At 42.8% G+C, this 13,526-nt stretch overlaps 1 protein-coding gene across 3 annotated transcripts in view; it reads right to left on the reverse strand.

Moving 5' to 3' along the window:
• The window catches only part of LOC117463462 (protein phosphatase 3 catalytic subunit alpha), a 66,826-nt gene that overhangs the window by 10,648 nt on the left and 42,652 nt on the right, over positions 1 to 13,526 (reverse strand). For all 3 annotated transcript variants that reach the window (XM_071206613.1, XM_034105701.2, XM_034105702.1), the window contains exons 8-10: positions 11,294 to 11,388; positions 3,461 to 3,586; positions 1,036 to 1,107 (exon numbers count right to left, since the gene is read on the reverse strand). In XM_071206613.1, coding sequence (XP_071062714.1) covers positions 1,036 to 1,107; positions 3,461 to 3,586; positions 11,294 to 11,388 — 293 coding nt within the window. The remainder of the gene's footprint in view (positions 1 to 1,035; positions 1,108 to 3,460; positions 3,587 to 11,293; positions 11,389 to 13,526) is intronic.

Genomic DNA, 13,526 nt, shown 5'->3' on the forward strand with positions numbered 1-13,526 from the left:
AGGGCATGAGATAAGCTTGTGCCAAGATGGAAGGCTGACAGGCAGGTAGGCCATCCAGTTACTTTAGCCGGGCCGGCTCAGATGATTGGTCGTGCTTTTTACAGTATGGCTTCCACAGATGACATTTTTTATGGATTTATTGTCAAAGCATTTCATATTCATTGCTATCGGGATGTTAACAGCATTCCATGGAATACAACAAGTGTATCTGAAGTGAATTACCTACCACACCTTTAAGAAGACACAGGGAGAGAAATGAGAAAATAAAGTGCATCAAACAGGATGATTACATGTTTAAAGGACGGCTAATTATTTGTATCATTCGTTTTTTTCATGAAATTATGCTGAAAAAACCTTAAATCAGAATGAGCAAAAAAAGAAACAAATGTTATTTTTCTAATGCACAGATTTGTTGACACTCCTCGTCTAGGTGGTGTTTATACAGATTGCATCAGTCAACACAAAGTGCGTAAGAGAGAGGGGTGGGGGGGCGCTGCAAAGATCGTTTCCTGTTTGCCAGAGAGGGGCAGGCAGAAGGAATCTGGTCATCTCATTGGAGATAAGCAGTGACCAGGGATCAAACAGATCATTACTATACGACGATAAGAAGCCTGAACTGTGTGTGAACCCTAGAGGACGTGCACCCCAGACTGATTTCCTGTAGTATAACAATCGCCACTAACGGTTGCAATTATGGCATTTTAAAAGAATATTTCACCCACAGTAAGACCATCTGTATACTGACAGTTTCTAAGTCATCGCTTAGTATCTGAATAAGTATTTCCAGTGGCTAAACCAAATTCAGGAATGGTTTATTGAATTTAATGAGACAAATAGATCCTCGATAGTCTCTCTGTGTGTTAAAATATGTATATATATATATATATGAAACTAAATGATCTGAAAGTAGGGTGGAGCAGCCTCGGGTTATGCAAAAAACACAAGGAATGTGTCCGTGTGTGTGTGTTGTTCTGTTTAGCAGAGGCCTCCCTCTTGTGGCTATAAGAGGAACTGCAGTGACAGCAGAGTGCTCACCGTCCAGCTCCTCGTCAGTCGTCAGCTCGTCATTGGAGCAGATGCTCAACACGTTCACCAACATCTCAGTCACTGCGAGGAAATAGGAAGAACATATTTTAAAACATGTTTTAGTTTTTGTAGTTGTATTGCCCTTTTCAAGGTGTCACAGTTTGGTCAACAATTACAATATTCCAACATTTTTATTCTAGCACCATTCTAGTTAAGTCCAGAATATGTATGTGTGCTGTGTATGTGATTATATATGTCCACGTGGCTTCACTTCTGGCCGCAGTGACAAGGCATTCAAAGCAGTACACACACTTGGCCAGATATCTTTCATTCCTGTTCTGGAAGATATTTGTTCCCATGTGTCCATTTTTGCCAACTCTTGTTTCCCGTTCCCAAAAAGAGGGCTTGGTTCTTCCAGTTTCTCCTTATAATTTCCAAAACATCATACTGGTCCGATTAAAGTCTACTGATTCTTTAATCATTTGTGGATCAATGAATACATAACATGTCATGGCAGAGTTTAAAGTCTAATGCTTTAGCCAATAGTGCTGTATCACTACATCATGGGGCATTCAGGGCACCCTTTTTTAACATACCACCTCATGAGTAACCTTTAAATATGTCCATGCAGTCCACCTGGTGCAGTTAGTGTCATGTGGAGCTAGTTAGACAGACAGTGATACACACCAGAGGTCGCGTTAACCGAATATTTCCCCTCTATGACGGATCTTTTTTAACAATGACGGAAAAATCTGAAAGCAGTCCGTCATTTTGACGGATTAGAACAAACTCGGAACAGCGCCAAAGGTTCCCCGCAGCGAGGCTCCGGTGTTATGCCGTGTTATGCATGCCCGCCAAAAAGGAAATGATACCGTTTCCAAACCTAACTTTGCCGCCGTACAAATCATTGCAATATCTGTGAGTTTTGGACATGCCCCCCCCCCTAGTCAGAGTTGTGTAACGGCTGACGGGTAATTCTACGATCCTGTCCACACACACACACACACACACACACACACACACACACACACACACACACACACAACACACACACACACACACACACACACACACACACACACACACACACACACACACACACACACACACCCACACACACACACACACACACACACACACACACACACACACACACACACACACACACACACACACACACACACACACACACACACACACACACACACACACACACACACACACACACACACACACACACACACACACACACACACACACACACACACACACACACACACACACACACACACACACACACACACACACACACACACGTCCATCAGTGACCTTCACATTGCTGAAAGAAGCCCTTTGAGGAAGGGTCACACCCAAAATAAGCTTCCTGCAGTGACTCATGGTTTTGTGATTCACAGATGTGTCACAGGCATGAACCAAATGCCACGAAACAACCTCCAGGGCAGAGAGGGAACGCAAAGGTCCTTTTAAATGTTTTTTTAATTTCAAGAAGTCAACTGTTAATTTTGAAAGTAGATCAAATAAATGTCATACTTTATTTAAATGCGTTTTTAAGTTCAAGAAAGAGTTGAATAAATGCATGGTGTTTCTAACACTCACTGTCCATGCTTTTATCTTCAGTAGACTTGACTACTGCAATGGTGTATTCACAGGTCTCACTAAAACATCTATTAGAAAGCTGCAGCTGATTCAGAACGCCGCTGCTCGAGTCCTCACTAACACTAAGAAAGTGGATCACATCACTCCTGTTCTGAAGTCTTTACACTGGCTTCCTGTGTGTCAAAGAATAGATTTCAAAATACTGCTGCTGGTTTATAAAGCACTGAATGGTTTAGGCCCAAAATACATTTCTGACCTCCTGCTAAATTATGAACCATCCAGATCTCTCAGGTCTTCAGGGACTGGTCAGATTTCTGTCCCCAGAGTCAGAACTAAACATGGTAAAGCAGCGTTCAGTTATTATGCTCCAAACATCTGGAACGAACTCCCAGAAACCTGCAGGTCCGCTGCAACTCTGACTACTTTTAAATCCAGGCTGAAGACTTTTCTTTTTGCCGCTGCTTTTAATTGAACTATTCATATCTTAAACTGCACTGTAACTTTTATCCATGTATTTTTTCTTTTAATGTTTATTTTATTATCTTTTCTTTTTAATGACTGATTTTAAATGCCATTTTCTTAATATCTTTCATTTTTTGTAAAGCACTTTGAATTGCCTTGTGTTGAAAGGTGCTGTATAAATAAACTTGCCTTGTTAAATTATGGTGATGCTGTTATTGACCATTAATCTTACAAAAATAATAATAATGCGTGTTTCTTTTTCAAGCACTTTGAAATGCCTAGTTGCTGATTAGTGCTGTATACTGCCTTTAATAGTGTTATGTGTGTGTGTGTGTGTGTGTGTGTGTGTGCTCACCCTTCTCCCCGACGAAGGGCAGGGACCAGGTGAAGACGTCCATGAAGTTGGGCAGCCAGTAGGGGTGGGGGGAACAGTTGAACTGTCGGATGTTCATGACGTTGTTCTCGTACTTCAGCACCGCCGCTGGAGAGGAGAGAAGACGAAGAAGGTGTTCAAATGTGTCCAAATCTGTGCGGTTATATCATTTTCTACTGTCACTGGACTCACACGAAGAATAACAAACCGATATCAACTCAAATAAACTACTAACATTACATGTTGAAATTCATGGCACCTCTCTTTTCTTCTTCTAAAGTCACAGACTCATCTGAAATCAATACTCAACCGAGCATCAGATGTGATTGAGGTTAAGGTCCATTAACAGCTTCCATCATGTTTCTAAGCACCACTCAAAAAACACTTTGTGGTTTCAGAAGCTTCACACACCGAGGTTCATATCTGTCACCAGCTAGAGAGGTACCCACAAAGTATTCAGACTAAAGAAGCAAGTCACAAGGGGAAGTGATCGGAAATATCACCAGACCATTATGAACATTAAACGGTAATATCCAAACAAGGGTTCGATGGATTGTTTTCTAAGCAGATTTTGACACAGAAGAAGAAAGATTATCGTTTACTACTTTAACTCGAAAGGTACTCGGGGATCACACAGCTCCACCACGTCTGTTTCGAATAGCGTAAAATAATGTATTTGCAACGTGTGTCTCGTTATGCAATGTGTTCTTCCCTGGCCAATGCTACACACTTCCGCCGTGTTTCATGAACTGGGCAAGTATTATCTTTTTTAATTATTAAAAAAAACGTATTTTCATCATCAATTCAATTCAAAACCTTTATTTATCCAGGTAAAATCCCATTGAGATCAATAATCTCTTTTTCAAGGGAGACCTGCATCGATTATTCTGCTTATCATTTTTACAATAATAAATCATTGTTTAGTCTATGAAAAGTTTAAAAAAAGCCCATCATAACTATATCAAAAAACATCAAAACATTTATTTTTGTTATTCAAAAGAAAAGCACGGCCACTTCAAACTATACATTTTACCAGAAAATATATGTCAAAGAAATGCAATCTTTTGGACTTAACGTTTCATCTGTAATATTGAATAAAACTATTAACACTTGTGTTCTTGGCCGTTTTTTCTGTTTACCTCCTCTGGTTAATGATTCATTTGGTGCCGTGCAGAAAAACAAAATCACAATTTGATACACAGCTCCGTTTGGCTCAAAACCAATTGAGAGAAGTGGCCAAAACGCTGTCATCAACACCCAGACTGGCCTGAAGCCTGGAGGAAACTCAACCTTTCAGACGTCGTCATTCAATCTCTGGGTGATGACAGCGAATAAAAGGATCCGATATAAAAGTACCTACTGGGACATTTTCAGGTGATGCATTACCATCAGCGTGTGTCAATCTCTCCCGCTCTCATTTCCTATAAACTAAAAGTGTAAATTGAGGGTTAAAAACTGCAGCAGCATACAAATGAAGGGAACCAGGGTAAACAACAACAAACTAAAATCAATCCCCTTTCGCTCGGGAGCATTTCCTCTCGTATTGATTACGGCCCCAGTTGCTGATGCATGTCTGTCATTCACAGGATTGGATGCATGAATAACATCACAGAAACACATGGCTCAGCGTTTAGGACCTATAGGCCGAGCACTTTTCATTAGTTAACAGAAAAGCGTCAATTTCAAGAGATGGAGAGAGGAGCCACAGGCGGCAGGCTATGCTAATGATCCTAGAGACAATATACGATGATCACTTTCCAATGTGACATGGAGCTGTGATATGCAACCGCTTACCCCTAGTAATGTGTTCCTTCTTATGGAGCGACAAATACATATATGTCAAAACCTATGTGCTGCAACATAATTAAGTATTGATATAATTAAGATAGCTTTTTGGAAATATGCATTCTTGCCGAGTTAGAAGAGAAGATCACTCGTCTTTTCATTTAATTCTCATTAAGTATAGTTCATGACATTTAAAACCACTACTTTAAAACATATCTTGTTTGAATTGGAGTTATTTTTATTCGGAATCATGTTAATTGCCAAGTAAAGGGAATTAGCTTTGGTGTGTTGGTGCATAAACAAGAAACATGAATATAAACAAGAAACCACTTGGAAGAAAAACATCGATGAAAGGCACTTTAAATTAGAAATATGTACAATGTCACGATTTAAAATAAAGACTTGGGCAGGAATGTGCAAACTAAAAAGAATCCCATTAGAACAATTAAATAATGCTACAATCATTAAACACATCTACATATAGTGGGCTTTAATTATTCAAGCAGTTATATTAATGATGTAACAGTGGAGAGTGGGTGTTGTTAGGTTGGTGCTCAGTCAAAAAAACATTATCTGTGCGATTCATTTCCGCCTGCTGACAGTATGCATATCAAGTATTTGTCTTTGTGCAGTATAATCAGTTTATTTAACCGTCACCCTATCAGAATCACATGGTCCCTGTGCCTCGCCCCAACACGGACCCTGGTGTGCCCCGCGAGACCTCTCCCATGATTAAGGCACGGTGTGAACGTGGGTGTTGAGAAACATATGAGTCCCCCGATATAAATATATCCCTGCTGCATATAGACGACTGTCTGCTGGCCCAGTTCTGGGGAAAGCGGACACCGCGGCTGGGTCAACACGGGGGACTTTCCCGTCTCTGCCCCTCTTCGCTCGGGAATAACAAGTCATCAAACCTGGCATCCCGAGCAGCTAGAACCTCGCTCGACACACAAATGGGGTCAGAAAACATCCTCGGCTCGGCAGAGGTTTGCCTCAGTGTGTGTGTGTCAGTGTGTGTGTGTGTGTGTGTAGAATCAATGAGGCATGCTAATGCATATCGTGCAGTAACTATGCAATCAAAGTGGTCCCTGTGGTACTGCAAAGCATTATATTCCCCTGCAGCCATGTTTTTCTATCTCACACACACCCTCCAAAATACATCTCCTACAGGTGAACATCTAATACTTCTACTAAAGGAAAAGTAGTAATACAACAGTGTAGAAATACTGTCACAATGTCCTGCATTCAAAGTGTCATTAAAGTAAAAGTACTCATTCTGCACAACGGCCAATTTCAGGACCACATATGTGATATTAGTGAATTATAATTATTGATGTATAACCGAGTTTATCCCCTTAATGTTTCAGCTGGCAGTAGTTATTTGAAATTATTTTCTTATTTTCAACATAGAGTCCTACTGCTGTGTATTTCACCAAGGGAAGGTTTTACCTTAATCTAAATTACATGATAAATTATTTGATTTTTGTTTTGCTTTTCTACAGTTAAGAGTACAATATTTAGTAGTAGATTAGCAGACAATGGAAATACTCAGGTAAAGTACAAATGCCTCAAAATTACTCTTAAATAAAAGCTCTTAAAGTGACTAAGTTACTATCCACTAAACATCCATAAACTATGTATTTTTGTAATGTTATTATCAAGTCCAATAAGATCAGCGTTGTATTTATCTGACATACTCCCTTCAGACGAGGCAGTGGGTGTTTGTGCGTGTGTGTAGGCGTGCATGAAAGCAGTCGTACGCGTGGGCAGGCGTTGCATAAACATCACATTCTGCATAAACATTGGTCCAGGCACTTGATTGAAAGCAGCGATGGAAGCCTGGAGGGAAAAAAGCAGAGCGGGGGAGAAGGTCAGCTCCCCCGTCGTACCTCGTTCACACCGGATTCCCTTTAAAGGAACACGCACCCCAATAAACAAAACATGTTGGTCCAGCTCTAGATTGAAGTAACAAAAGCATCACATTGCTGCATCCCTATTATCAAAACATGCTGTAGCACAAATTCACTATAATATGCAAAGTGATATTTCTTGCAGCAGGACGGCAGAAGTACTCGGATGTATTACTCAAGTACAGGTAGCAATGCTTACTTGTAAAGATACTCTGTTACAAGTCAAAAGAGTACTTTATTACATTCCACCACTGGTGTAATCTGACACATCATGGCGGCCACTAGGTGTCTCTACTGCTCCTGTGTTGTGTTCAGGGTAGCTGAGGCCAGGCCTGCTGCCACGGTAACACAGATACTGCGAGGCGACGCCCGCTCATTCAGTATTCATGAGGGAGTGCCTTGAGTCGGTTTCCCCGGTAACAGCTGTTAAATCTGCTTTGAGAGGAGGGGGAGATTCCCCGAGTCCTGCCCTGACGCTTCTTGCTGACTGCAGATCTGTCTGAGGCCTGGGTATCAGGTTCCTCTGGATTAGTATTCCAGGCCGGCCCTTTAGACCTCATTGCTCCATTACACTCAGTGCTCTACTTACATTTGATGAGGGGATGGTAGGGACTGAAGGTAGTTCAGTTGTACAATTCACTTCAGTTAATAGACCAATGAGAGCATTTGCAGTAGCACGGGACACTGCAGCTCCAATGTGCACACGGGGAAAGAGTTCGGACAAATACCATGATAACAGGTTGTTTTTAGAATTGAATTATTGTGGTTCTAGAGTAAAAATATGAGTTACTGATGGTCTACTTACTGGCTTTATTCACAGCTTTGAATAGCCTTTCACGCTTTTAATCAATGGATGAAGGAAGCTTTTAATTAAGAGATATTTAAACGATTTTTTTACAAGAAAATCAAGGTGGGTTGAAAACAAATCTGAATTCAAGGTCGTCAAAATGGCTTTTTCCAGAGCTCATGGTCCTCTTATCTTCGTCCCTGTTATGTTTTGTAAATCAAAGGATGGCTAATTATTTGAGGGACTGTGGAGCTTTTAATGGTCCCAATTAATTATCCAGACAATAGTTTTTTATATCGTATTGCAACCCCTAATGGATATTGCTCAATACCGTATTTTAGTACGTTTTCATACATAAAAAAGGTAATAATGGCAACAATGTTTCAAATAAATAAGCTCAATCGGAATGAAAAAGAACAAAAACCTAACCGATTGATCATGTAATAAAGTGTAATGGGGTTTAAATCCCAGTTGGTAAGAAACAACAACATTTCTCTTCTTTGAAGCAGCCTGAACAGTTTGGTAACTGAACCTTGTTTACAGGAAACTGAAGGGAAGCCCGGTGATAGCAGATGGAAAGGCATCTGCAGTTGGGACACTCTTCTGGCTGGCACTCGTGGCGAGGGGGAAAACTGAATTCCCCGCTGCGCTGGCGTCATCACGGCCCGCTCTCACATCCTCATATGTATTCCAGTGGCAGGGCCAGGAGCCAATCATACCACTCCATTTCCTTTCTCATCAAAACACCCTGATTATCTCGACTACCTACAGATCAACACATGACCACAGGCAGGAAAGAGACAAAAGGTCCAGTGATGTCTGGACCCCTTGTCTTTGCAGCAGCACATTTATCTTCTTTTAAAATGCCCCATACTGCTGATTAAAGGCAAACGGTTAGCCCTGAAGCTAGCGACAACTCCACCTGAAGCTAACTCAAGTCGGACCAGCTATTCTCACTACATGATAAGCGGCTCCTTCTGATCCGGACAGGCCTAGAAAGGGTTAACAGGTGTGAGTTGGATCTAACCCAACCAATCCTTGATTGTCTGTGGGTTGTAATAAAAACATTAGCAGCCCAGTACTTCAGCTTGTATCCTGTCCACTGTAAGCACTATAACCATCAGGATTCAGTTGTTGGCTTGTTGTGTCCAGACGGTGATGATGCAGCAGAAAACATTCCATTAATACACAACTGCAAGCAATCTCCAAAGTGTGCGACTGCCAGCTCCACCACCCCCCCCTCTCCATCCTTCTCTCCACACTGCAGTCACTTCAGGACTCAAACAGTAAAAACTGCTAAATCACTGCCGCTGTGTTTTCATTTAACGGCTCAGGAGGGGCAGTGAGCGGGGGTGCAGCTGTGACGGACAGCCGGTCGGTCAGCCCCTGACCCTTAATGCAAATCCAACAGTTTGATAAGAAAGGAGGGATATTTGGAAACCCTTTCTCTTTCTACAGCCCTGAGCATCAGTCATGTGTTGATCATCCTGACTCAGCGGCAAGTTCAATTTACGTCTGCCTGTCTGTGGTGCCTCGTACATATCCTGCGCCTCCTCCACTCTGACACCCCCCCTCAGGTCTCATTGGTTAATCTGGCCAACTCCCAGCGCTATATTGATGGGACCCTGCTGATGCCTCCTCCCTCCTTTTTAAGATTTATGTTGCAACTCGATTGGCCATCAATCACGGGACATGCTCAGTGGGCTCCGGGCCCCGGCATGAAGCTAAGAGCAGACCAATTCATTACAGAGCTCTGCTTCCACCAGTGAACCCCACCCACATGACTGATTAGAAGAGCATCAACAGGACCGATAGCCGTGCCTGTTCCAGGGAATTGTGCAACTGTGGGCGGAAAATACATCAAACAGATGATTGATAAAGTGAATTGGGAACCGAGTAATTAGATAACCACAACTTGTTGAAGTTTGAGGGGATTCAACACAAAATACTTTGGCAAGAGGAATGTTTATTTGCTTTGCATTTTTCTCAGCTTGCCTGTTAAGCCGAAGATCTCGCTGCTTTCCGACGAGAGAAAAGTGAGTCTCGTTTTCAGACAGACAGTGAAGGATGGGACGAATAAAGAACATGTAGTCCTGCCAGGTAAGTCGTATCTGTGCGTAAATGAAAACAAACACGGAGTAATCTTTTTCTTTCTGATAAGCACTCTTGCTCTGGGAGGCAAGTGAAGGTCAGCCAGTTGCAGCAACAGTGTGCAGGCCAAATCATGTGAGATACTCCGACTGTTGCATATTGAGCTCGAGAGGTGCGAATCACTTGCCAGGCAATTGGCTGCCAAAAGTCAAAAAGCGCTTAACATCACTTTGTTTGTTTGTTTGTTTGTTTGTTTTGTGTTGACTGTGGGCCCTCGGAAGATTAGTTGGCATGGAACAAATGGGGTCCTAATAATACACTAGATTCCAGACGGGCAAACTGCCACGCTGTTCCTCGACTCTCCTTATTGTACGGGGAAGCATGCACGCAGGGGGAAGAGTACACTAATGCAACCGAATCTCAGCTCAAGAAACACGCCAGCAACTGGGCCGGCAGGAACCAGAACGGTAACACACTGCACTCCCAGCAGCACCGCAGCACAAAGCTCTGCTACAGCGTTTTATCACAAGAGCAATTGCAACACGGCGTGCACCATCATCATCATCATCATCATCATCATCATCATCACTCTTTCCCTCCCATTTCCATTTCCTGTGGTTTGCCCACCACCGCCTCCATCCAAAACATGCCCCCACAGCCAAAGCATATACTGTCTGTTCTCCGGGGAAAAGTGCTGACTCACAGCACAAAGGCAAGCCTCTCTTGCTGCGTGGGCACCGAAGCACAGCGCGGGACGCCACCAGGAGCCAAGTCAACCGGCACCGGGCCATTTCATTCTGCCCAGCGCCATCACTGCAGTGACCTGGCCACAATCCCCGCAGCAGTGTCGAGATGTATCACTGAACAAGTACAATACAGTGACCCAAATGTCGTGTACAATGGAAATGAGGTTATGGTTGACCGACAGCTGTGGAGACATTTTAAATAGCGTACAGGATTCAATGTAAACTGAAGTGGAGATGTAAAGCATTTTTATAAACTCTACAAAGGCTGCACTATTTGGAAAAAATAGCTAAATGCAATTTTGACTGATATTGCATTAGTGATATGATTTGTGTTATGATAAAGAAAATGAAAAATTGTGATTTAGGGATCAAGCATTTCTAAAAACTCATTTCTCAGCATTCTCCCACCTGTGTGTGCATGGTCGCCTGAGGCAACTTGTTGTGGTATTCATGTTATGAACCACTAAAAGATGGATAGACTCCTTCTCCTTACCTTTGTTGTTGTAGACGTCGAGGTAGTTGGGTGCGGAGAAGATGGTGATAAGGGACGGGAAGCCAGTGGTCTGACTCTTTCTGTACATGCGATATCTGGTAAAGAGGAGAGGTGAGTATTAGCAAACATTAAACATTCACTCCTGGATTCCCATTGGTGCTCAACCCTCGGGATATGATTAGCAAATATGTCATTGTGTTGTGTTTCTCTTGATGCATCAGCCAGGGGGGCCGCTTGGCATCGCCTCAGGAGAGTACATCTCTGAGTTACAGGTTAAACATGCGCTTGAACTCAGCATTCAAACTCTGATCGGCCCGCTGTGTCCAAATATACCCTGCTGTGAATTTGGAATGGGTCAGAGCCTTTAGGTAAACTGTCCAGACTTGGATGATTTGTTTGCTGCACCACACCGTCCTATTTATAAGGATTTTAGAAAAGACGCAGAGAAAACCTAGTCTGGGGGCAGCAATCTCACCTGAGACCATGTCCCATGTGACCAGTGCTCTGGGAGGGCAACTGTAAACAACGTCGCTTCGAGGGAGATCGGCGACATCTCCACCATCCTGCCCGCTTACAAGAGCTTTTATTAAATGTCCAGGACGAACCGTGATGAATAACAGACGAGCAGCCTGGTGGTGGTTGATTTTTATAGTAACGTTTTTACATATGTACTGCAATCATGAACATATCTCGACCTGATCCACCAGATACTGTCCCAAGTTCATATTAAAGGAGCCCTATTATGCTTTTTTCCTTTTCCTATAGTGTGTTATATACAGTTGCAAGAAATGTGAACCCTTTGGATTCTCCACACATAGCGTTGTGTGTTCTTCCAAACAACTCAGCTCTGGTTTCATCTGTCCACAGAATATGTTGCCAGTCGTGCTGGAACATCCAGGTGCTCTTTTGCAAACCTCAAACGTGCAGCAATGTTTTTTCTGGACAGCAGTGGCTTCCTCCGTGGTGTCCTCCCATGAACTCCATTCTTGTTCAGTGTTTTACGTATCGTAGATTCGTCAACAGAGATGTTGGCATGTGCCAGAGAGTTCTTTAAGTCTCTAGCTGACTCTCTAGGACTCTTCTTCACCTCATTGAGCATTCTGCGCTGTGCTCTTGCAGTCATCTTCACAGGACGGCCACTCCTAGGGAGAGCAGCAACAGTGCTGAACTTTCTCCATTTATAGACAACGTGTCTTACCGTGGCCTGATGACCATCAAGGCTTTCAGAGATACTTCTGGAACCCTTTCCAGCTTTATGCAAGTCAACAGTTCTTAATGGTAGGTCTTCTGAGAGCTCTTGTGTGCGAGGCATGGTTCACATCTGGCAATGCTTCTTAGGAATAGCTAATTCAAAAGTGGTGTGTATTTTTTATAGGGCAGGGCAGCTTTAACCAACACCTCCAATCTCGTCTCATTGATTGGACTCCAGGCTGGCTGACTCCTGACTCCAAGTAGCTCTTGAACAAGTCTTTAGCCTCGGGGTTCTCATACTTGTTCCACCCTGCACTGTGAATGTTTACATGGTGTGTTCAATAAAAACATGAAAACATATTATTGTTTGTGTGGTATTAGTTTAAGCAGACTGTGTTTGTCTATTGTTGTGACTTAGATGAAGATCAGAACACTTTTTATGACCAAATTATGCAGAAATCCAGGTCATTCCAAAGGGTTCATTGTAGGTTTTTGTGCATGTCAATCCAGAGGGAGAAAGGAAACGCCTTCATTGTTTTGCACGAGTGCAACATAATGAAATCACTGTGTAACATTCACACTTCTATTGGCTCGTGCTCAAACATCGTATGTGATAGGCATCTCTACGTTGTCGACCAATCTCAACAGAGCCGGCCAACTAACCAATCAGAGCAGACTGGGCTCTGGTTTCAGACAGAGGGTGAAAAGAGGTGCAGAGCTTTTTTGAACAGTCGAGGCAGAAAAACAAACCTGAAAATTCCCATATGCCCTCTTTAAAAACAGGCTATATCGTGACATAACTTCACAATCAAACGTTTTCAACCTTACTCACTAAAAAGGTTTGCATGAATCATTCTCTTCATATCACATATGGCCGACTAACCCCTAATGCTGGATACATTTGAATGACTTGGATCATGTCGACTTCTCTCAAAGTTCACACTGCAGTGAAGCGGCTCTCCAGACCGGTGCGAGCACACACACAGCGCGCCGGGGAGGCTTCTGGCTTAAGACCCTGTTCTGACTCACTGACGGTGGGATG

The sequence above is a fragment of the Pseudochaenichthys georgianus genome, chromosome 18 (assembly GCF_902827115.2).
Source record: "Pseudochaenichthys georgianus chromosome 18, fPseGeo1.2, whole genome shotgun sequence".
Lineage (NCBI taxonomy): Eukaryota > Metazoa > Chordata > Actinopteri > Perciformes > Channichthyidae > Pseudochaenichthys > Pseudochaenichthys georgianus.